Genomic DNA, 23,455 nt, shown 5'->3' with positions numbered 1-23,455 from the left:
GAACCACCACGTCTTGATAATGTACATAAAATCGCTAGGGCAGCCGAGATCAGACTCTGTTCACTGCATGGCTAAGCATCTCCTTTTATGGGCAGAGCACAATCTGAGCTCCCTAAGGGCGGCTTACGTGCCAGGTATTCTGAATCAGGGTCCGGACATGTTATCCAGAGGACCCATGTCCCCAGGGGGATGGTCCCTTTACCCGCAAACAATTCAGCTCGCACAGCACACGCTGCCCAATATTTTTTCTGCAAACGCAGGGATGCCCTGGCCCATGTTGGCCCAGACTCCCTCTATATGTTCCCTCCGATCGCGATCCAGCTGCAGCCTGTGCTTTTTAATAGCCCCACTTTGGAAGAACCGCACATGGTTCTCCATACTGTTTCAGCTGTCAGACACAGCCCCATGCCTATTCTGCCAATGAAAGGGAAGGTCTGGCATCCCAATCCCGAGCTGTGGGCCCTCCACGTATGGCCCATCAACGGTATCCGGGAACCTCTCTGACAAGTTATGAACACTATTTCGGAAGCTAGAGCCCCTGCTATCTGGCAGCTCTGCTTTGAAGTGGTCAGTGGTTTTCTAACCAATGTGCTACGCGAAACATCGACGCACACTCATGCGAACTGGCGGAACCGCTCGCTTTCTCCAAGAGCTAATGGATGCGGGTCGTCCCCCCTCCATACTCGGGGTGTGTGTCTCCGCCATAGCAGCTAGCCACGCTCCGATCGCGGCACATTCACTAGGGAAAAGTGATCTTATTGTGTGTTTTCTTAAAGGGGCCAGGAGATTCAGCCCGCCTTGCCCCTACCTCGGTCCCTATTTGGGACCTCGCCATGGTTTTGGAGGCCGTGAAGGGTTCCCCCTCCTAACCACTTCAGAACACGAGCTTGAAGCACATATCACTCAAAACCGTTTTTCTGCTGGCTGTGGCCTCGGTTAACCGAGTGGGTGGCTTACCTGCACTCTCCGTGAGCCCTTCCTGTCTTGAGTTTGGGTCCAGCAACTTCAAGGTTGTGCTCAAACCGAGGCATGGTTTTATGCTGAAAGTGCTATCAACCCCTTCAGTATGCAGGTCTTTGCACTGCTTAACCCGCGTCTCAGAGAGAATAAGACGCAAACCTATTCTGCCCAGTCAGAGCATTGAGATTGTATCTAGAGCGCTCCGCCCCCTTCAGGCAGTCGGATCAGCTCTTCATTGCTTCGGTGGCCGCACTAAAGTTTGTGCTGTCATGAAACAGTCTCTCACACTGGATAGTGGATGCAGTCCCACTAGCATATAGGTCCAGGACCTAACCTGTCCTACAGGCATTTAAGCCCACTCCTCTAGAGGCATGGCCTCATCTTGGGCTTGGTCGTGTGACATTTCTTTGGAAGATATCTGTGCGGCGGCAGGCTGGGCCTCTCCGTCCACTTTTATCAGATTCTACAAGTTGGAGGTTCCAGCTCTACAAGCAGGGCTTCTCTCCATCTAGGCTCTATCTTGACCCTGGCAAACAGATTGCCTTACATTTTGGCCTGTACACATTAGTCCTTAAGCACTATTCATTCATCATAAGATCCGACTATGTCCGATCAGCTGTTCAAACGAACCGACTCTTCCGGTTCTTCATTCCCCTTATAAGCCGCCTCTGTCGGTGTCTCGGGGGTTTATAACATGTGCTTTGGGTATACTGGGTCAGTCAGCACACACGGCGCTTTACATTGTGTTCCCATACGTAATACGAGGAACCTCTCTCGAAAGGGAACGTACTCGGTTACTTTCGTAACCTCGGTTCCCTGAGAGAGAGGAACGAGTATTACGTTCCGTGCCGTGTTTATGCTTCTCAGGTATCGCTTCAGTCGATCTTAAAACCTGACACCTATGGCGAATTAGGGTCTTATATAGCCTCCTGTATGCAAATATAAGCACCTTTTTCGGCGGGCTTCTGGAACGCCCCCCATTGGTTCGTTCCTCTCAGCCGCCTCACCATAGGTTCCTGCAGTTGCCGCAGCCCGGCCAATCAGAGCGCTCCTCGCGCTGGGCTATGGCCGTGCAGCTCACTGCGCTTTACATAGATACCTTTATTAAAAGTTTTGCTTCACATTCTCGAGAAAAGGAGTTTTTCCCATACGTAATACTCGTTCCTCTCTCTCAGGGAACCGAGGTTACGAAAGTAACCGAGTACGTTATTCATCCCTAAGTCAGTGGTGGGATTTGGGAAAAGTGCAGATAAAGGATTTTTGTCAACAATATACAGCGAATAACACTGTTAACTTGAAAACAAAGATGAAGATAATAGAAAGAAAAATTCTTCAGCAAAGCATCCATAAAGAGGGAGGTGGATTATTATCATCAGTTGACATCATCAATGAGAACAAATGCCTTCTGAAGGATTTATTGGTGGAACAGGAAAAAGAAACTCTTGTCAGAATGAGATATCTAACGTGTAATGAAATGGATGCACCAACTGCCTTTTTTTTGGACGGGAGAAGAAGTCCAAAGAGCAGACATTCTTTCACAAATTAAGACTCTCTAATGGCAAAGAAACAACTAATCAAGGAGAAATTATGTCTTCTGCTTTGTCTTTTTATGAGGAACTGTATCATTCAGAGCTCTGTGATGAAGCAGCAGCGGATGAATTTCTTCAGGAACTTCCACAGTTGTCTAAGGAGGAGGGGAAAGAACTGGAAGGATTCGTAACTTTCTCTGAGTTTTCAAGTGCTGTGAAAGAACTGAGTAGTGGAAAATCTCCTGGGCTGGATGGTCTCTCTGCTGATTTTTTTAAAAGCTTTTGGGATACGCTTGGGAATGACTTGTATGAGGTTTTTTTAGAATCATTTAAGCAAGGTGTTTTACCCCTAAGCTGTCGAAGAGCGGTATTGACATTAATCCCTAAGAAAGGAGATCTTGGACTCTTAAAGAACTGGCGTCCTGTGTCGTTGTTGTGTACTGATTTAAAAATTTTGTCAAAAGCTATAACTAACAGGTTGAAAAGATGCATGGCAACTATAATTCATGAGGATCAGTCATACTGTATTCCTAAACGGACGATTTTTAACAACTTGTTTTTGATAAGAGACATTATTGAAGTTGCCAAAAAAACATCAAATTGATATTGGACTCTTTTCTTTAGATCAGGAGAAAGCTTTTGACAGAGTGGACCATTTATATCTACTAAAGACTCTGAAGGCCTTTGGATTTGGTCCACATTTTGTCTCTTGCATTATGCTGCTATACAGTGAAGCATTTAGCATGCTCAGGATTAATGGTTGTTTAACCAGACCTTTTGCAGTAACAAGAGGTATACGCCAAGGATGCCCTCTTTCTGGACTTCTATATTCTATTGCTATTGAGCCTTTGCTGTGTTATTTAAGGAAACGTTTATGTGGTTTTGGTGTTCCTGGTTCTTCAGGAATCCCACCTGTCAAACTTACAGCTTATGCGGATGACATAACTGTATTTATTAGAAACTCTGAGGACATTGATGCCTTGACTTCTAGTCTTAAAACATTTCAAAAAGCCACATCTGCTAAAATTAACTGGGAGAAGTGCACATCCTTGCTGTTAGGTGATTGGCAAAACTCAGACACTCCTTGTCTTCCAGAACAATGTCAATGGAGTAGGAATGGTTTTAAAGTTCTTGGAATACATTTTGGAACTGATGATTACATGAAAAATAATTGGGAAGGCCTAGCTGACAAAGTTGTGGGGAGACTACAGAAGTGGAGATGGATCCTCCCGAAGCTATCTTATAGAGGGAGATGTTTAATTGTGAATAATTTAGCAGCTTCGATGTTGTGGCACAGATTTACAGTGTTGGATCCTCCTGAAGAGCTGCTGGTTGTGATTCAAAAGGCCTTTGTCAACTTCTTTTGGGATGGCTATCATTGGCTTCCTCCTGGAGTTTTGTATCTTCCAGTGATAGAAGGGGGACAAGGTTTAATACATTTAGAAGCAAGGCTTAAGACAATGAGACTCCAAACACTACAGAAGTTATTATACTGTTGAGACACAATACCTTGGATTGCATTCGGGTTGTCTGTTCTGCAGAATATTGGTGGAATTAGTTTAAATAAGCAGTTGTTTTTAATTGAGAAATCTTTTGTTTCGAAAGCAAATTTTTCTTTTTTTAATTTTTATGCATCTGTTTTTAAAGCTTGGCAACTGTTTAAAATGCTTAGAAAAGAGGATGAACATTATGGTGTTTTAGAACCCTTATTCTTTAACCCTCTTTTTAAAACCAGCTTTCCTCTTTCGAGTTCAGTGATTGATAGGTTTTGAAAAACCGGAATAGCTACTGTGGAGGACCTGATTGACATGACAAAAGGTCGGTGGCATATGGCTAAATCGATAGCTGATAAAGTTGGAATTAGATCAGAGAGATATGTTGAAGAGTTAATTGAGGATCTTAAAAAATCTTTCCCTCAAAGGTTTTTGACTTATGTAAATAATTTTATTGATAAGGGTGAAATGTTTTTGTCATTTCCGGATCTCAGAGTTAGCATGCGTTCTGAATTGGAGCTAAATGATACTTTATTGAAGGGGTATGAAGATGTAATCTTTCACAAAGTTGATAAAAAATGTTATATTGCATGTGTGTGAAATCTTTGTTTTACAATCAATTGAAAAAACGCATTGACACCAAATGGAGAGAGTTTTTATCAGTTTCTTCAGAAATAACTCCATCATGGCGGTGTCTGTACAAGCCCCCTATTCCTAAGCGGTCCGGAGATCTCCAGTGGAGAGTACTCCATTGTGCTGTGGCAACAAATAGCCATGTGTCAAAATTCAATGGAATGGTTCTGTCTGCATGTCCTTTTTGTGATATTTTTGATACTGTTTTTCATTTATTCTATGATTGTTTTAGATTAGCTCCTTTGTTTGACTTGCTGGATAAAATATTTACTAAGCTTGGCTTGATGTTTACAAGAAATATGTTCATCTTTGGGGTGAAGTATAAGAAAGAATGGAAGGCTCAGTGTACACTTGGCAACTTTCTAGTAGGACAGGCAAAGTTGGCTATTCTAAAAACTCATAAGTGTAAGAATGATGGACAAAATACTGACTTGCTTGGATTGTTTAAAACTTTGGTAGAGTACAGGGTTGCTGTTGATCATGCATACTGTATAATAACTAATAACATGTACTTCTTTGATGTGAGGTGGAGTGTAAAAAATGCTCTTGTGGTAAGAGACGAAGTTGGAGAGCTTTTTTTTAATTGGTAATGTGTATTAAGTCACGTTAACATTGTTAATTTATTGTTTGATTAAAAGAGTTTTAAATGTCAAAAAGTCTCTCTCTCTCTCTCTCTCTCTCTCTCTCTCTCTCTCTCTCTCTCTCTCTCTCTCTCTCTCTCTCTCTCTCTCATATGCACACATCTGTGCACTGAATACCAGGAAGTCTGTTCATTTGAGAGAAACGAAACCTATTTCCCTGCTTACACAAACCTCTGCCTAAGGATCGTCACTCTTCTACTTTGGTTAAAGCTGTAAAAGAGGGAATATTTTAACTTGTTATTCTGTCAAAGCAGGTAAGAACAACAATCCTTAACTAAAGGTGTTATTGTCTTTTTAGTTGCATTGAAATATTTAATTATTACTGTATGTATTTGAAAACAATTCTATGTTCATTTGTTAATTCATGATGTCATGTTAATTCTTTCGGGTGAAAGATTATTTAATGCTAATACAAAAAACTAAGCCTTATATTTTTATACTTGCCCATTCATTAATGGTTTACATGTTTATTTATGTAGGCTATTCCTTCAGAAATGTCTGAGTCTGCAGCGAGTCAGTGTGTGGATCAGTTCAGCTGTCCCGTCTGTTTGGATCGGCTGAAGGAGCCGGTGACGATTCCCTGTGGACACAGTTACTGTATGAGCTGTATTACTGACTGCTGGGGCCAGAAGGAGCAGGGGCCGCCGTACCGCTGTCCCCAATGCAGAGAGAGCTTCAGTCAGAGACCTCTACTGAAGAAGAACACTCTGATAGCTGAGATGATGGAGACGCTGCAGAAGACGTCCCTACAAACGGATGCTGTGGAGTGTGATGTTTGCACTACAGAGAAGAACAGAGCTGTAAAGTCCTGTCTGCAGTGCTTGGCCTCCTTCTGTCAAACTCACCTGCAGCTTCACTATGAATCTCCTGCGTTTATGAAGCACAAACTAGTCGAAGCTTCCAGACACATTCAGGAGAACTTTTGCCTCAGTCATGGGAAACTTCTGGAGCTTTACTGTCAGGATGATCATCAATGCATTTGTTGTTTGTGTACTGATAATCATAAAGGACACAGTGTGGTGAGAGTGGACCAGTAAAAAAGTAATTAATCTTTATAATTTGAGGTTGTTGAAATTTTTTCTTGAGTTGATAATGTTAGTCGATTTAAAATGCTGAAATACTACCCTACTTCCTCCTTGTATGTAAAATAAAATAAATAAATTAAATTAAATAAACAAATTCTTCCTGTTTGTTTGTTATCATCCTCAGGAAGAGTTAAAGGAGATAAAGGTGGCGTGTCTGAAGCTGATCCAGGAGCGAGAGAGAGGTCAGCGGGAACTCAGTGAAGCTGAGAAGTCTTTTAAAGTGAGTATCAGAAGATGTCAGTGATGTTTACAGTGCTTCTAACAGTGACGGATTATTACAGAATCATACAGAATCTTACACGACATTTGCAGGCAAAAAAAATAAGGCAGAAAACATACTCATACAAAAAAACAAAACAAAAAAAAAACATGCAAATGTGAACGGTTTACGTTTCCGGCTTGTTCTTTTTTTGTTTGTTATTTTTGCATTTTTTTGCTGAAGTTTTTCCAGAATTGTCACTTTCAGTTCTTTGTAGCTGTATGATGTATATTTGCAAATTATAAAAAAAATCTAATAAAAAAATTCAGCTATAAACAAGCAACGTTTTATTTTACCAGTTCATTTGGCTGATTGTAAAAAGTGCTATATAAATTAAGGCGACTAGGCTACATGTTCACTTTCAGTTTCAAACTGAGATTTATGATAACGTAGTAATTCCATTGTAACTGGTCACATAAATACAGTATAGTCTGTTGTTCCTGTCAATGCGTGATCATACCTTTGTGTCTCTGTCAGAGTTCAGCGCTAGAGAGCATGGAGGACATTGAGAAGGTCTTTACTGAGCTCATCTGCTCTCTTGAGAAGAAACGCTCTGAGATTAAAGATCAGATCAGAGCTCAGGAGAAGACTGAGATAGATCGAGCAGAGGAACTTCACAAACATCTGGATCAAGAGCTGACAGAACTCAGAAAAAGACAAGCAGAGATCGACAAACTTCTGATTACTGAAGATCAGATCCAGTGTCTGAAGGTAATGATGCAAAAAATTTGAGAACCGTCCAGAAATTAAACACTATTGTATCATGATTGTTTTGTGTTTAGAAAAGATTCGTTGAGCTTCACAACTTATGTTTGAATTATTATTTGTCTCATTTCAGAGCTGTCAGTCTGTGTGTGTTTTGCCCACATTTGAAGATGTTCCCATCACTCAACACACTCATCTGTCTTTTAAAGACATTTCAATCTCAGAGTTTAAGGAGGTTGTGGAGGATGTCTGTCAACAGCAAACAGCCAGAATATCTCGAGAAGGTCTGAATGATTTCTTTATTGGAATATAAAATGTGCCATTCATACTAAATATAGGATTACACCTAAATATTGACTTTACATTTGTGTTTCTTCTCTTCTCTTCTCTTCTCTTCTCTTCTCTTCTCTTCTCTTCTCTTCTCTTCTCTTCTCTTCTCTTCTCTTCTCTTCTCTTCTCTTCTCTTCTCTTCTCTTCTCTTCTCTTCTCTTCTCTTCTCTTCTCTTCTCTTCTCTTCTCTTCTCTTCTCTTTTCATGTTTTAGTGTCAAACGTTCATGTTGCACAGACTCCAGAACCAAAGACTCCAAATACATTGAGGCAATGTAAGTTGAGTTTATTTCTTTTTTCTTTCTTTCTTACAAACACAAGTACATGTTTATCATTTAAAGTGCCAAATAATAATTTTAGAAAACGAATAATAATAAAATATTCCATATGTGTTTGTGTGCATCCATCCTCAGATTTCTGTGAACTTCGTTTGGATCTAAACACTGCACACAAATACCTCCAACTGTCAGAAGAGAACAGAAAAATATCATATTCAAATCAAGATCAGCAATATCCTGATCACCCAGAACGATTTGATGAGTTTCCCAACATCTTGTGTCGTGAGGGTTTGTTTGATCGCTGTTACTGGGAGGTCGAGTGCAGTGGGAACATTTGGGGTGTGGCAGTTTGTTACAAAGGAATTGGACGTAAAGGAAACGGTAATGACTGTAGACTTGGCTTCAACAAAATATCCTGGAGATTGTCCCGCTATCAACAGAATGTCAGTTTCATTCATGATAAAGCACAGATCAGTGTCCCTGTTGCCTCTAGAATAGGAGTGTATCTGGACCACAGAGCAGGAACTCTGGCCTTCTACAGCGTCTCTGACACAATGACTCTCCTTCACAGAGTCCAGACCACTTTCACTGAACCCTTATACCCTGCTTTGGGGGTTTCAAAAGGGTCATCTGTCAGGATCATAGAGCAGAGGAGAGTTTAGATCAGTAATGAAAGTCTCATAAGATGTCCTAAACTGTTTACATTTAAAGGTATAGACATACATAAATCATTTATGGATTCCTGCATCACGTCTTAACGTTCCTGTCAAGTCTTCACTATCCTGTATGATAAAAGAAAACAAGACGATTCTTAATCATTAAAGCCACAAGATGTCTGCAAAGTCCTCATATTTCATTTTTTATTAATTGTTTAATTGTTTAATTGTTTAATTGTTGTGTGAACTAAAATGTTCTACTGTCATTTACAATTCTAATAGATATTTGAAAACTTGCTATACAATAGGAAAGTCAGTGCAAATGAAATGTACAAACTTCTGTCAAGATAAATGGCTTTAAGAGCTGTTAATGTGCTCACATTATTGTGTTAGATAAAATATGTTAAATATTTACTAGCGGTGCAAATAAATTTACCTAATTTGGCATTAGCCCAGTATTTTCTCTGTGATTTTTTTTGGGGGGGGGGTTGATTGCAAACTCAGCAGTGCTCTTTAATGCATAATAAAATATAACGTGATTGGTATACCTATAGATTTATGTACATATAGATATCATTATCCGTTTGTTTTTCACTTGCAGTTGTAGGACTATACGTTTGGTGTGCATGTGAACATAGCTTTTTAATTCTGCTAAATTGGTTAATGACCTGTCATATAATGAAATAGTGTATCACAAACTTATCAAAAACGTACAAATCAACCATATTTAGAGGCATATAGCATATTGGAGCTTGCCTGGATCATTTTATGGAAATAATCTGTTCACTACATACTTTACATGAAATAAATGTGTAAAAATGGACATGCACGTGTTCATTTTCTGTTTATATTGTTACAAAAATATAACAACTATGTGACCTACTACACGAAAATGTGCATATTATGTACTGCAACTTTTGTAATTTTTCTGTAACTTTTCCATTAGATGGCAGCAATGCACTAAAGGGTTTTCGCGTTTGCCATACAAAGCCAAAAGAACAAGAGGATGCGCATGCGCAGAGAGAAGCTCGAAGAGCCGATGCGAGTGTTAAAGTGTTTACCTGCTAATGTAAACGCGATATGTGCAACGGTTTATTATTATTAATTCGAGTGTAATGTGTTGGCAGAGAGTTCATCACAGACTCTGAGTAAGTGTTAACTTATGTGTGATAAAGAAGATTTTATTTTATTGTTTAATGTTATCATAAACAGTGTTTCTTTTCTAATGTAAGATTGATGTCTGGGCTGCGTTAATGTATCATTGTTCGTACTGTAAATTACTAGAGAATCAAATGTAGAGAGTCATTCATCTTGATCAGCCTCTATTCAGTCTGTGTGTGTTGTTTAAAGAGATTATCTAAAAAGAATAGGTAAGGATATCTAAAAGTAATATAATCTTTGCATTACACCTGTAACTTGAATAGGTTTCTGAGTGTTCAAGGCACTAACATAGAGGAGAGCGGAGCACGTCTAGTACAATTGTGTAGTTTTGTTTCATCAATACAGTGTATACTTTTATTCTTGATTTACCCCTGAAAGAATGGAAGTGAAATGTGACAACACACCCCATAGGTGGGGTACATTGTAACGTGACCAAATGACAGCTTAAAATGTTCCCTGATATAATAAAAAAAATATCCAAGACAAACTAAATATTTTCTCAATCTACATTTTCATATAAAATAATGGCATTTTTTGACTAGAAAAACACTGCAATATATATATATATATATATATATATATATATATATATATATATATATATATATATATATATATAATAATGCATAATACTATTGACTCTAAGTCATTATTCACCTTTTTCTCATGGTTTCTCAATAGAATTCATAAAAGTATAGAATATAATAGCATATTTTTAATACAGGCTTACTTACTGCCCCACTTGCTCATTTGGGATTTAATCCTGGCTCGTGTCTTCTGCTGGTTAGATCATTAAAGAACGATCTCAACTGTTACATTACAGATATATAAATTAAAATAATATCATTTGTCTTTTAAATGAACACAAAAGTAGAGATTTAAATTAGATTACCCAGTAAGAAATGTGCTTTTGCTATAGGTAAATAAATGATCATTAATATATTCCATATATTTTTTGTTAATTTTGGCCCAATTTTTTCTCTAAATTTCACTAAAAAAATTTGCCGCTCACACTTACCCCTACTTTTTCGCTATGAGGAATTTCTTATGTTCCTCTATTGTCGTTTTGGAAAAATGTGTCTGCTAAGTGCATACATGTAATGTAAATGTTAATCTCTGTTGTCAATGTGAGGTTTTTAATTAGTTTCTGTATTAATTGAAGAATATAACATGTGCTGTTTCAAGCTTATAAAAGCCCTGGTTACATAAAAACAAGCAACTGTATCAAAATATTTAATATTTAATACTTCATAACAATAAATTCAGTAACTTATTTTTGAATTTGGCAGATCTGGTGCCCCTCCCAACACACATCACCGATAAATACTGGGAATATTCCCATCATCCTACAAGAGCTGAGCTCTGTTCGACTGGTAAAGATGGCGTTTGTTGAAGTAGAGATTGAAGACATGAGTGATCCAGAACCATCCAGGATAAATCATGAAGATACTGAGGATCAAACAGGTTGGTGTCCATTCTTAAAGGTAACAAAATAGATGTCATGCCAGTTAAATTAACATTATATAAATGATAAATGATAGAGAAAATGCAGCTATAATTGTATAGCAATTGGCAAGTTGATGAACCTTTGGCACGTCATAGATCTGACACTTGATACTCATAGACAGATCTCTGTTGATTTCTGCTATTATATCTGGGTTCACTTAAACTTATGGTTTATTTTAGATTGGATGGAAGAGGAAGAGGAAAGACAAGAACTGAATGAAGGGGAGGGAGAACATTTTAACTTGAAAAGGCTGCACACCTGCTCTCGCTGTGGAAAGAGTTTCAGACATAAATCAGCTCTCAGGAATCATCTGCCCGTTCACTCTGGAAAAAAACCCTTCAGCTGTGATGAGTGTGGTAAAAACTTTAGCTCATTGTCACATCTCAACAAACACCAAAAGATTCATTCTGACGAGAGGCCTCACTTGTGCACTGTTTGTGGAAAGAGTTTTTCGCGGCTGGACAGTTGTAAACAGCACCAGAAAATACATACTGACGTGAGAGATCATGTGTGTTCGGAGTGCGGGAAGAGCTTTACTACAGTTGGCCAATTGAAGCAGCACCAAATAATTCATACTGGAGAAAAACCTTACAAGTGCTCATACTGTGACAAGAGCTTCACTCAGTCTGGAAACCTGAAATCACACGAGCGAGTTCACACCGGAGAGAAGCCGTACCGCTGTACCAAGTGTGAGAAGAGTTTCAAAGATGCGACCGGTCTCAAAAATCACCTGCACGTTCACTCTGGAGAAAAGCCGTTTACCTGTGACCATTGTGGGAAAGATTTTAATTCGTCATCAAATCTGAAAAACCACCTGAAAGTCCATACAAATGAGAGGCCTTATGTGTGTTCTTTCTGTGGCAAGAGTTTTTCCCTGCAGGAAAGTTGTAAACTGCATGAGAAAATACACACCGGTGTGAGAGATCAAGTGTGTTGTGAGTGCGGGAAGAGCTTCGTCACACCTGGCCAACTGAAACGCCACCAGATCATTCACACTGGAGAAAGACCTTTCAATTGCTCCTATTGTGAAAAGAGTTTCTCTCTGTCCGCACACCTGAAATCACACGAGCGACTTCATACTGGAGAGAAGCCGTACCGCTGCGCTCAGTGTGGACAGAGTTTTAGACATTCAAACTCTTTAGCACATCATATGAAAAAGCATTTTCACAGTGAGCAAAATCTATCCATCCAGTCAGTTAGTCTTTAGTGCGTTATTGGCATGAACAATATTATACATTTGTATTGCCAAAGTAAAACAATGAGAAAAACTGATGAGTTTAAAATAAGTAGCATTAGTCAACATGAAATCAAAATTGACAATTCTTGTTTTTATGGAATATTGCAGTATTTATTATTAATTATTTATTTGTGCACATCATTTTATTTAAAGGGATTGTTCACCCAAAAATGAAACTCAATTATTATCATCAAACGACTTCCATACTATAGAAGTCAATGGCTTAGGGCTGCACGTTTTCAAGTTTTTCATTAACCGTTAACCGATGCCCTTAGCGGTTATTATTTGGTTAACCATAGTGTGCGTCAGGGTTATTATTTTTAGTTTATAAATTTGACGACCGCCATCTCTGTAGTGAACGCGCCTATATAGAGAAATGCACATCATGGATTACCTAATCAGAGAGTAGCCTATTTCTTTTCGTTTTAAATTGTTAAAAGACATTTCAAGCTTTCTTAAGATATATTTCATGTCTGTGAGGCGTACGCTGAGTTTCGTTAAATTAGGATGAGATTGGCTCCAGTTCACGAACAATGCAAGTGGCCGCGAGGGAAACTAAGCTGGTCATGACTTCTTCTTGTGGATATTACAAATGTCTGGGAGCGCTCTGGTGGTCTCTATTGGTGCAAAAATATATTACAACTAAATTCAAAGCACGTCATTGACGCCACTTAACCGAGCAAAATGTTTCACTCGGTTACGCAATTTTTAACGGTTAATCGGTTAATCGGTTAACCATGAACACCCTGTTTGGTTACCCATATTCATCAAAATATCTTCTTTTGTGTTCAGCAGAAGAATTCACACAGGTTTGGAACTAACCTGACACCGTCATACTCAGATTCTAGTCAGAATATGAGTCTCATACTGCTCCATTGGGATGTGATTATGGGGCATTTCAACCAAAACAGGAAAGAAAATAGCTCTTCACTCAATTGGATAGACCTACAACCAATCAGAGCAAGGGAGCGAGTGGCGTATGTTGAGCGACGCATAGTCAACAGAACTTAGCTGCACGCTGGAAGAAGCAAAAGAAGAAGATGAGTGTAAATGACCTTTGTTGGTGTTGTAAAAAGAATTTAAGGATACACAGAGTACACGATCTTCAGTTTTGAGAGAAATAGTAAAGGTGAATGCATATACAAACAAGTTATCTGTTTAGGATTAGAACGAATTCAAACCAAGCACTCTTTGGTGACGTGGACGATTATGTTACTGTTGATCATCTGTCCATCATCATATAAAGCCCGCCCTGACAATTTGATTGGTCCAAACAGCTCTGGTTCGAGCATAGCTGCTCAACAACGGATCAGGTTCAGTTCATCACTTCCCAATCTCAAATGTTGTAGGTAGGGGCTATGTTCGGCTGGCATCCAGGCTTGTTTGGGACAACTTGAGGGTTAATAATGAAAGAATTTAGATTTTTGGGCAAACTAAATTCATGTCATGTCCCCTTATAATCTTTAATCAAAATAACTTCCCCCTCCCTCTTGCAGTGACATCTTTTCTCTGATGATGTGTTTACTGGCGCGAGGGTGGGGGAAACTGTCACTCAAATTGACCAATAGCAAACCACACCCATTAATTAATTTCCAGAGGACAAAGTCAAGCCCCGCCCTACATTTGCTCTTGTTTGAGAAGTTTCATTCGTATATACATCATAATAGGAACGAAAGGTGATTTAGGTAAATAAATTGATTTCTAAGTTAACTAGAGTTAATTATTCAGTCGTTAATTACTCACCCTCATGTCGTTCCAAACCTGTTAGACCTTTATTTTATTGAAACGTTTTTGATTTTTGATAAAATAATGAGCCCTCCATTGACAGCAATTTAATGACCACTTTCAAGGTCCAGCAAGGTATTAAAAACATAGTTAAAATAGTCCATTTGACTCCAGTGGTTCACCCGTAATGTTATTAAGCCACGAGAATACTTCTTTGTGCACATTCTGTTGTAGAATAGAGTACTCTCTGCGCTTCATAACATTAAGGTTGAATCATGTCTTGATTATCTTTCTGGACCTTGATAGTGGCCTTGTGTTGCTGTCTATGGAGGGGTCAGAAAGCTCTCGGATTTCATCAAAAAATATCTTAATTTGTGTTCTGAAGATGAATGAAGGTCTTACAGGTTTGGAACAACATGAGGGCTACAGTAAAGTCAATAAAACTTATTTGAATTAAATGGTTAATTAAGTTAAACATGATAATTAAGGGCATTCGGTGGTGCAGTAAACAAATGTTTTCCTCAGATTCGGTTAAAATAATGTGATATTTACACTGTAAAAAATTATATGTTCAATAAGTTATGACAACATGTGTTTTTTTACATTGTTTTAACTCATCATTAAGATGACATAACATCATTAACGTTAAGAAATGTTAAACCTTTTTTTATAAGTTAAGTTTAAAGTCAGTTTAACATAATCTAAGTTGAATAACTTAAACATCCAAGTCAATTGTACTGCAAAAGTCCTACATTTGCCTTCTTCTTTTTTTTTTTACAGTGTAGATGAAATAATTGTGTGTAGTAAGCTAAAATAAATTATTTTCTGTAAAATGCCACAAAATGTGTGGAGATATTTTTTTCTGTTATGCTGTGGACCAGCAAAATTATTAAATTACTTTAATCTGACGTTTATGTAATTAAATTTTTTTGATTGAAAACCCGCTAAAGAGTATATATGATTATGTCAGTGTGAATAAAGAGTCCGTTTGAAACGATTCTCTCACGTTGAGTTTTTGACTTTAAGACAGATCTAGCCTTTTTCTGCAACATAAAAGTTGTCTATAGTCTCTGTATAATGACAAAAATAAAAATTTTGCTCTGACAGCATCTCTGATTATGTGATGATTATTTTAAAACAATGTGTTTGTCCATTATAGTAAGACTAGGCCTACTGTGTAAAAGAGTAGCCTATGCATGTTAAAGAGGAGATTTATTAAATGAATGATTCAGAAACATGCTTGTATCAAACTCGACAAGGCTAGGCTTCGTCACATCATACGGTTGGGAACCTTTTGGTTTCAAATTTTCCATTTTAAAATGATGACGTTGGTCTGTTTTAACCAAACGATCGTCATGGAAGCTTTTTTTCCGCCACAGAATGAATTTTTTTAAAATATTTTTTAAAAGCGTTTTTTTTTTCTTTTTTATCTGACAATTGTGTTTACATAAAAAAAAGAAAGAAAGTAAAACAGAATTGAGATATAAAGTCAGACTTTTTTTCTCAGAATTGTGAGTTTCTATCTCACAATTCTTAGCCTACTTCATATCTAGCAATTTCATAAATTATATCACACAATTCTGACTTTATAACTCACAATTGTGCATTTATATCAACGAATTAGAAGTCACAGAAAAAATAATTAAGAGATACAAAGTCGCAATTATCCTTTTTAAATTATTCTGTGGCGGAAACAAGCTTCCGTTTGTTCTTAATGTATCGTTAATAATAAAAGTGCACGTACGATACTAAAATAGGTAGGCTACATTTAATTGCTTCATTGACCTAGTTGACCCTGCTTACAATCACTATTATTCGCTACATGTTTATAAAAGACCGAACATATTCACAGCACCCACATATTTAATGGCATTTAATTATTTCTATGTTGCATTACATTACACTTTGCGCTGAGCTTTTGTTACATTTTCACAGGTTTGACCGTGCCATGCAGTCTGTGTGGTGACAGTGAATCGGTTCAAATGAATCAGAGTTTTGAAAAGCTTCGATTCTCCAGAACTCTTCGTACCGTCGTCGTCGTCATCGCCCTCGCGTCGACGCGGCCAATCAGCTCGCTCTGGCCTTGAGTGACGTCACTCACTAACTAGCTCGCTGAACAAAAGCGCAGTCAGCGCGGTCTGTCCCTCCCCGTCGGATTCGACCCGACAGAACGCCGACGCTTTCGTTTAGCATTAAAGTTGGTTTTAAAACCATTTGACACGTTATATACGCACGAATACAGAGTAGAAGTGTAACTCTCGGGGCTGGAGGTGAGTGTTTTTTGTCTGCGCTGAAGCTGCGAGGGATTCTCGCGAGAGTAAGTAGACGAGCGCGTGGCTGGTTTGTTTGTGTTTGTGCTTTAGATTGTTTCAAAGCAGCTGAAACCGCAGTAAGATCGTGTATTCCACTTCTGGACAATGTCATACATGTTTTCATGCAGCAAATATGCTGCATATTTAATTGCGCCACATGCCTGCAAGATATTTGGCCTTATCCACCTTAAAAACTCATTGTTTCGCTCTCACAGATATGTCTCGGTGTTCAGTAAACATTCAGTTAAATTAGTTTTTTTGCTGGGGGAGAAACGTTTTGTCTCTCAGACAAAGCACACGAAAGAGGATGTTTTGAAAATAGTTTTGTGTGTCATCTTCCATGAGTGTTTGCAAAGGTCACAGTGGAAATAGTTTGAGAGATAATCTAATCATGCTTTCCCCCTGTGTTTTTATCTACCACGGATTCGGAATATTGTGAAATGCATGCACTAATCACTGGTAAACTGAGGGGGAGACTATTAGATGCTTTTGATGCACTTCATAGTGATTCAGACACGCTATTTCTTAGTGTTATCTGATGTTACTTCTGCAAAGTTCTTTCTATTTCCTTTGTCTCATCCGTCTTTGTTCTTTAGAACCATGCCCACTTCTCATCACCTACAACATTTGCATATGTTCGTTGTTCATTATGGATACCTCGCTCAACACTTATGCAAACAAGCACCGAGACAGGCGTATACATAAGTGTTTGTTTGAGCTTTAAAGTTTTGTTTCCTTTAGGGTTCGAAGGGTTCATCAAATGAAGACTTGGGATATGAAATATAGCATCACACTTTTAAATAAATCGTTCAACCGAGATTAATATTCTGCCAAGAATATAATCAAGAGAGCTGCTTTGGTGATGTTTCTTTTGGTTATGGTTTGTATGACCTGTCATTTTTCTTAAAGGTATAGTTCACCCAAAATTATCCCATGATTTACTCCCCCTCAAGTCATCCTAGGTGTACCGGTATATAAGATTCTTCTTTCAGACTAACATAATCAGAGTTATATTAAATATGTCCTGGCTCCTCCAAGCTTTATAGTTGCAGTTCAGTCCATTGAATTTGAAGCCCAAAAAAGTGCACCCATCCATTATAAAGGTGCTCCACTCGGCTCTGGGGGTTAATAAAGTCCTTTCTAAAAAAAAAACTCTATAGGTTTTTTTAAGGAAAAAATATCCATATTTAGCATGTTATAAAATAAAATAACTAGCCTCCGGTGGACCGCCTTCCGTATTCAAATTGAACGTATTAGGAAAGTAATGCGTCCCATGCTAGTTACGCTTTTTCTGTTGAATATGGAAGGTGATCCACCAGAAGCTAGTTATTTTACTTTATAATATGTTAAATATATATTTTTTTCTTACACAAACCTATTGAATAGCTTAAGAAGGCCTTTATTAACCCCCCGGAGCCATGTGGAGAACTTTTATAATGGATGGAATCACTTTTTTTTGGACTTAAAATTTTGACCTTCCATTCACTGCCATTATAAAGCTTGCAAGAACAAGGACATTGTTTTAAAAAAACGTATTATATTCGTCTGAAAGAAGAAGAATATCATATACACCTAGGATGGCTTGAGGGTGAGTAAATCATGGGGTAATTTTTTGGATGAACTAACACTTTAAAGGTGCACTATGCAACTTTTCGTCCACTGGAGGGCGCCTATTCTAAACGGCTTGCGAGTACCGGGACTTTTACTATGACGGGACGGGCGCCCGCACTTCCACTTTTTCCGGTCAGGTAAAAACAGTTATTTGTATCATATCGGATACATTTAAGGGGCCAAGGGCTTCGGCCATCCGTCCGCTCTCTTCCTTGAACTGAAATGAAGTAGTGGGGTGTACTTTCCACACGATTGACATCAGGTTCAAGTACGCCCACAAGCCGTGCGAGTTATTTGTGTATTGCAGGTTGGCTGGTGGTTATGTTGCCCGCATACCGCCTCCCATGGCCGAGACTGGTATTACGATACCTGTCGGGCCGAGGCTAGAAAATGCTACTGCTAAGTAAGGTTGATATCTCTGCAGCACTATAACTTGCCCTTTTTTTAATGACATCATCGCCCTTATTTCTTCTCATTCTTTTGATCCGTGTATGTCATATTTTGGATATTTTTACCTCAATTTTTACACATGGCACCTTTAAGACAAAAAGCTGTATGCTGCAGAAAAAAAGTTTGTTTTCTGCATTGGGACATTTGTACATTTTTCATGACAAGGACATTCCTTTTGTGAAATGTAGTCATGAAAATCATCTGGTTCTGATATTATGTTGTTAAATTATTATAAATAAGTATGAACGGGATGTTTATGACAGGTATTGTAAAATTCATCTACCTTTTAAATTCCAACGTTTTGGTTGTATATGCAATAATTTGAGTGTTGAAAAAGGAACTTATATTCTGCATTCAAGTTTTGACTGTCCTCTGAAACCCACACATTTTCATTCTCTAGGTCATGCACTTTATAAGTGTTATGCTGAAGGTATATAAACAACATTGAACAATAGTATTAGAAAACTTATAACATTTAGATTTAATAAATCTCAAATTAAAAAATGTAACCACTTCAAAGATATACACCCCCTTCTGCCCTCTAAACTCTAACCCTGATAATAATTAATTGGTTTGAGTAGGACCAACTTAAATTAAACAAATGAGTTTCCGTCAAATTAACTGATTACTTGGCAGCACTTTCTTTTTCTCTCAAGTTCACAGAACTTATATATTTTAAATAAACTGAACTTTTTCATTGAATTATTTAATTTAGTTTAACTTAAGTTTTTAACTGGGCTCCGATTTCTACTTCCCATGGCACTCGAAAGGAAGAATAAATGCTCAAATTAAGTGTTATATAATGTTTTTTTTTTCTTGTTGTTGCAAGATTAATGTCAAGTGTGGGAGATTTAGTAGTGATTAATAATTTATGCTAATGTGGAAGAGTTTCTTTTAATGTGGGTTTTTGTAGGGTTACCATCATGGTGACAAGTGGTGCTTGGCTTGAGAGCAAGTTTTTATTGCACTCATGTAGCAAGTAATCACTCATGTAGCTCAACCATGCTATTGTTAACATGTTAGCTAATTAGCAAGTTAGCGTTTTTTGAATTGGCGTATTGATAGCTAACTTTATATTTAATTAAAATTTAACTTTGCAGTTGCATGAGAATTTTAAGTTAAATGTTTGAATTAGTGTAATCAAACATTTCAAAGTGCAAAATAAAAATCTGCCAGTTCTGCTAACTTAAAGGAGTACTTGAGCGCTGGGAAGATGACTCTGTATTTAAACTGGATCATTAATGTAGTAGAAATGTGAAAATATTTTTTGAATTTGGTGCTTTCTAGACTGAGAAAAGACAGAAATTGTATTTTTGTCTCATGGGGATGAAAGACAACAATTCCCAGAATGCATTGCTGCCCTACGAGGTCACTCCCAAAGCCACCGCTACTGAATCACTGATCACTTTCCCACTGCGTTCATTTTCATAAAATCAGTTCAGTTAGAGAACAGACACTACAATTAAAAACTGAACGTGTCTCTTCAATATAATGTGATTTAGCCACTGAGGGAGTGTAAGTGACAAACACTTAACTCCGATTACATTCACCGTCATGAATGAGCTAAATGAGCTTGATGAGAGCTGAGGTAAACGCGCGCACGTTCACGGCAGTCGTTCACAGCGCATGTTCAGTCTGGCGCGTTTTCAGTTCATACCTTTGGAAGCTTAACTTTCATAGGAGTTAATTTGAGAAGTTGAAACACTCACTTTGCTCCATCTCTACATGAATGCCTGCAGCTGTGAGCTGAGTGCTGTGAGTGTGATCTCCATCCTCCACGCGCGGGATGAAAACGTGGAAATGGCTCCCTCTGCTGGCTGTAGTCTTTAGCCTCTGGCCAAAAATTCCTCCGATGACGCAAATTGACATCATCGGAGGATGTTTTCCAGAAATAAAATGCTTAAATCTCTTGTCTCAGGGGGATATGTGAGGGCAAGCACGATCATTCGAATTTACTCCAGGGTTTCCTGCTATGGACTGCATTTATATATGTATATATAAATTTATTAACTTAATTTTGCAGCAACTGATTACCTCTTTGTGGGAAGGCCGATGTCTTTTAAAATACAGCCTTTTTATGATTATTTTATGACTATTCTCATCTCAGCCCCTGTCTTCTGTTCTAAAATTACAGCGCTCTCATTTTCTCCTTTCGGCTGAGGTCATGTTGCTCAGTCGTTTCTCGGGCATGCTCAGAACAAAAGAGAGGCGGAAGCAGGAAGTTCCAGTACTGTTTCCTCTTCTTTCTTTCTTTCATCTCGTTCGTTTTCTCCTTTTTATGGCTTATGCAAAGACGTGTGCCCTGCGCCGGGGTCAAATGAAGGATGAGGTTGTCACGGAAGCACAAACACATGCTTCAGGGGTCTTCATTGACCTGATGTTGAACTCTGTGACCTTTGAACTTCATTGTGACTGACTGTGAACGTCACACTGGTGGGAGTCTCGCATGTGGTGCTCTTAGACGTAAAATCTTGACGCCTTAAGAAGTTATTAGTACTGATAATCTTTTGTTAAATCAACACAGTAACAAATATCTAACGTCACTATACAGCTTTCTGCAGCTTACGGCACTTTTAAATCCACAATGTTTTTTTTTGTCTGCCTTTAGAGGTCACTTATTCAAAACAAAGGCGTAGCTTGATTAGCCTTCCTTACGTGGAGCTTTTATTAAGACAGATGAGCGCTTCCGCTTCTTCCACTTGTGAATGGGGGAACGCATTGCTGTTTTATCATATTAGATAACTTTTAAAACACTCAAATATGTTATAATGCTTATTTCTTTGGATTTAAACATTTTTGGAAACCTTTTTGGATAACGGAAGAAGTCAACAAAGTATATAACATTGTTCTAGTGGTTTTTGGACATTTTAATAAAAATCTTACATGTTGTGCCCTTAAGACTAAGTATATTGTACTGTACTTCCCTGCTTTTTGGTGCTGTTTATTTCATGCTTTTCATTACATTTAAGCTGTCTTGTTCTTGCCTTTGGTACTGACATGCATAAAATAAATGTATTTATTATAATGCAGTTAATGTTTATTTAATAATTACTTATTTATGGTTGGAATGGGACTGTCCCAAGCTGCACTCAAACCCACTCCACACAGCATTATATCTCTATTGATCAGACAGTTTTCGATACCTTTAACTGTAGGACGCTGAAAACATGAATAATGCAGGTGTGACAGATGGAGGCTGTCCTGTAGTCAGGCTTGACCAGCTGCTGGTGTGTCCACTAGGCCGTGCACGACTGCTCATTCTTACTAGTTGACTAGTCAGCGGGTCAATGTTTACTGTAATGAGGCACATGCTGTTTTTGGTGAAGGTTATGTACTCTGCTTTCTCAGGACATGTTCTCAGTAACATTTTATGGTGTGGGTTTATGGTTGTTCAGTGTGTTAATATTAGTGATAGATAGATAGATAGATAGATAGATAGATAGATAGATAGATAGATAGATAGATAGATAGATAGATAGATAGATAGATAGATAGATAGATAGATAGATAGATAGATAGATAGATAGATGGATGGATGGATGGATGGATGGATGGATGGATGGATGGATGGATGGATGGATGGATAGATAACTAATATTAACACAAAACATTTATATCAATATATTAATGCACCTTATAAGAACATTGTTCTATACTACACCAAATATTTTAAAAAACCTGTTTCTTCACAAAAAAACTGAACAAATCAATATGTGTGCACAACCCCTTGTTTGTGTGAAAATGGAAAAAGATAATCTTAATGTCTCGGAGAGATTAAAATAACTCATGCATGTGTGCTGACTGATGAAATGTTCTCTTCCTGGTTCTGGTTGTGCACAGGTAGCATTTTTCCTAACAGAACTCTTCTTTGTCTCTGTGCAGGAGCTCAAGGCCTAATAAAACTCGTCCGGCTGACGTGGATCCTCCTTCAGTCCTGCAGTGATCTGGAAAGGTAAGTGTTTGCTCAGTTATTCGCACTTACACCAGAGTTTATTCCGGTGAATCACCATGGTCATGAGTGAGAGAAGTGTACTGGATGAGTGAGTGTGTGTGTGTGAGAGAGAGAGGGCGCAGAGTGTGACGGCAGCTGAAAGGCGGCTCTGCGTTTGGCTGAAGGCAGGAGAGTTGCTCTGGAATGGCTCCACTGTGAACTGCTTTACCCCTTTTCATTTCTCTTTCTTTTTCTCCTGCTCTATGCTGACACAGGAGAAGCAATGCATGCAGGGTAAGCTCACACTCGGCTCTTGTGTGTTTGTTGTCCTGTGTTTATTGTGTAATCTGAGATGTTTACATGTGCTTAACAAAATCTCATTCTTCAAATTGCTTTCATTCCTGTATGCTCGTAGTTAGTGATTTGAACAAACCTGTAACTCTTAGTATTGAATTTCAGCATGTAACTCATCCCACAATATTTGTGCTTCAGATAAGTGTGACTCCTCAAATTGTGTGTCTTGTTGAGGCATGTGGTGTTACTTTTCTAAGTGATGAGATGTACGCTTTTGGCCTACTGGTTGGAAAATAAAAGGGAAGATGATAAATGAGCAATATCTAGAGAATTATGGGTTGGCTTGGGCCAGTAAGTACCACCCAGATCACGCTAGAAACACACACTGCGGCTACACGATTCAAGGATGATTTTATATATATATATATATATATATATATATATATATATATATATATATATATATATATATATATATATATATATATATATATATATATATATATATATATATATATATATATATATATATATATATATATATTGTGCGTATGTATATATATATATATGTATATATATATATATGTATGTATGAATGTGATTTTTAAATATACTTTATAAAATACTTAAATATACTGTGCAGTTTGGCCAAAAAAAAAA

General features: G+C 38.0%; 2 protein-coding genes and 1 pseudogene across 5 annotated transcripts in view; all 3 read left to right on the top strand.

The window, feature by feature from the left end:
* The first annotated feature begins 5,400 nt into the window (after positions 1-5,400).
* On the top strand, positions 5,401-8,793 carry LOC137084803 (E3 ubiquitin/ISG15 ligase TRIM25-like; annotated as a pseudogene).
* Positions 8,794-9,590: 797 nt separating this feature from the next.
* On the top strand, positions 9,591-13,564 carry si:ch211-276c2.4 (gastrula zinc finger protein XlCGF57.1). The gene is made up of 3 exons (XM_067451263.1): positions 9,591-9,715; positions 11,018-11,192; positions 11,415-13,564. The coding sequence occupies exons 2-3, from the start codon at positions 11,108-11,110 to the stop codon at positions 12,440-12,442; spliced, it is 1,113 nt and encodes a 370-aa protein (XP_067307364.1). The 5' UTR covers positions 9,591-9,715; positions 11,018-11,107; the 3' UTR covers positions 12,443-13,564.
* A 2,729-nt stretch (positions 13,565-16,293) lies between these two features.
* Positions 16,294-23,455, top strand: part of spsb4b (splA/ryanodine receptor domain and SOCS box containing 4b) — a 30,368-nt gene continuing 23,206 nt past the window's right edge. Inside the window, exons 1-3 of one of the 4 annotated variants that reach the window (XM_067451268.1) lie at positions 16,294-16,467; positions 22,453-22,522; positions 22,777-22,795. The gene's annotated coding sequence lies outside the window, so the exon portion shown is untranslated. Of the gene's footprint in view, positions 16,515-22,452; positions 22,523-22,776; positions 22,796-23,455 lie in introns of all 4 variants that reach the window. The other 3 variants (XM_067451266.1, XM_067451267.1, XM_067451265.1) reach the window with 3 other exon arrangements.

The sequence above is a fragment of the Pseudorasbora parva genome, chromosome 8 (genome assembly GCF_024679245.1).
Source record: "Pseudorasbora parva isolate DD20220531a chromosome 8, ASM2467924v1, whole genome shotgun sequence".
Taxonomy (NCBI): Eukaryota; Metazoa; Chordata; class Actinopteri; order Cypriniformes; family Gobionidae; genus Pseudorasbora; species Pseudorasbora parva.
This window is presented reverse-complemented; position numbering and strand designations above follow the sequence as displayed.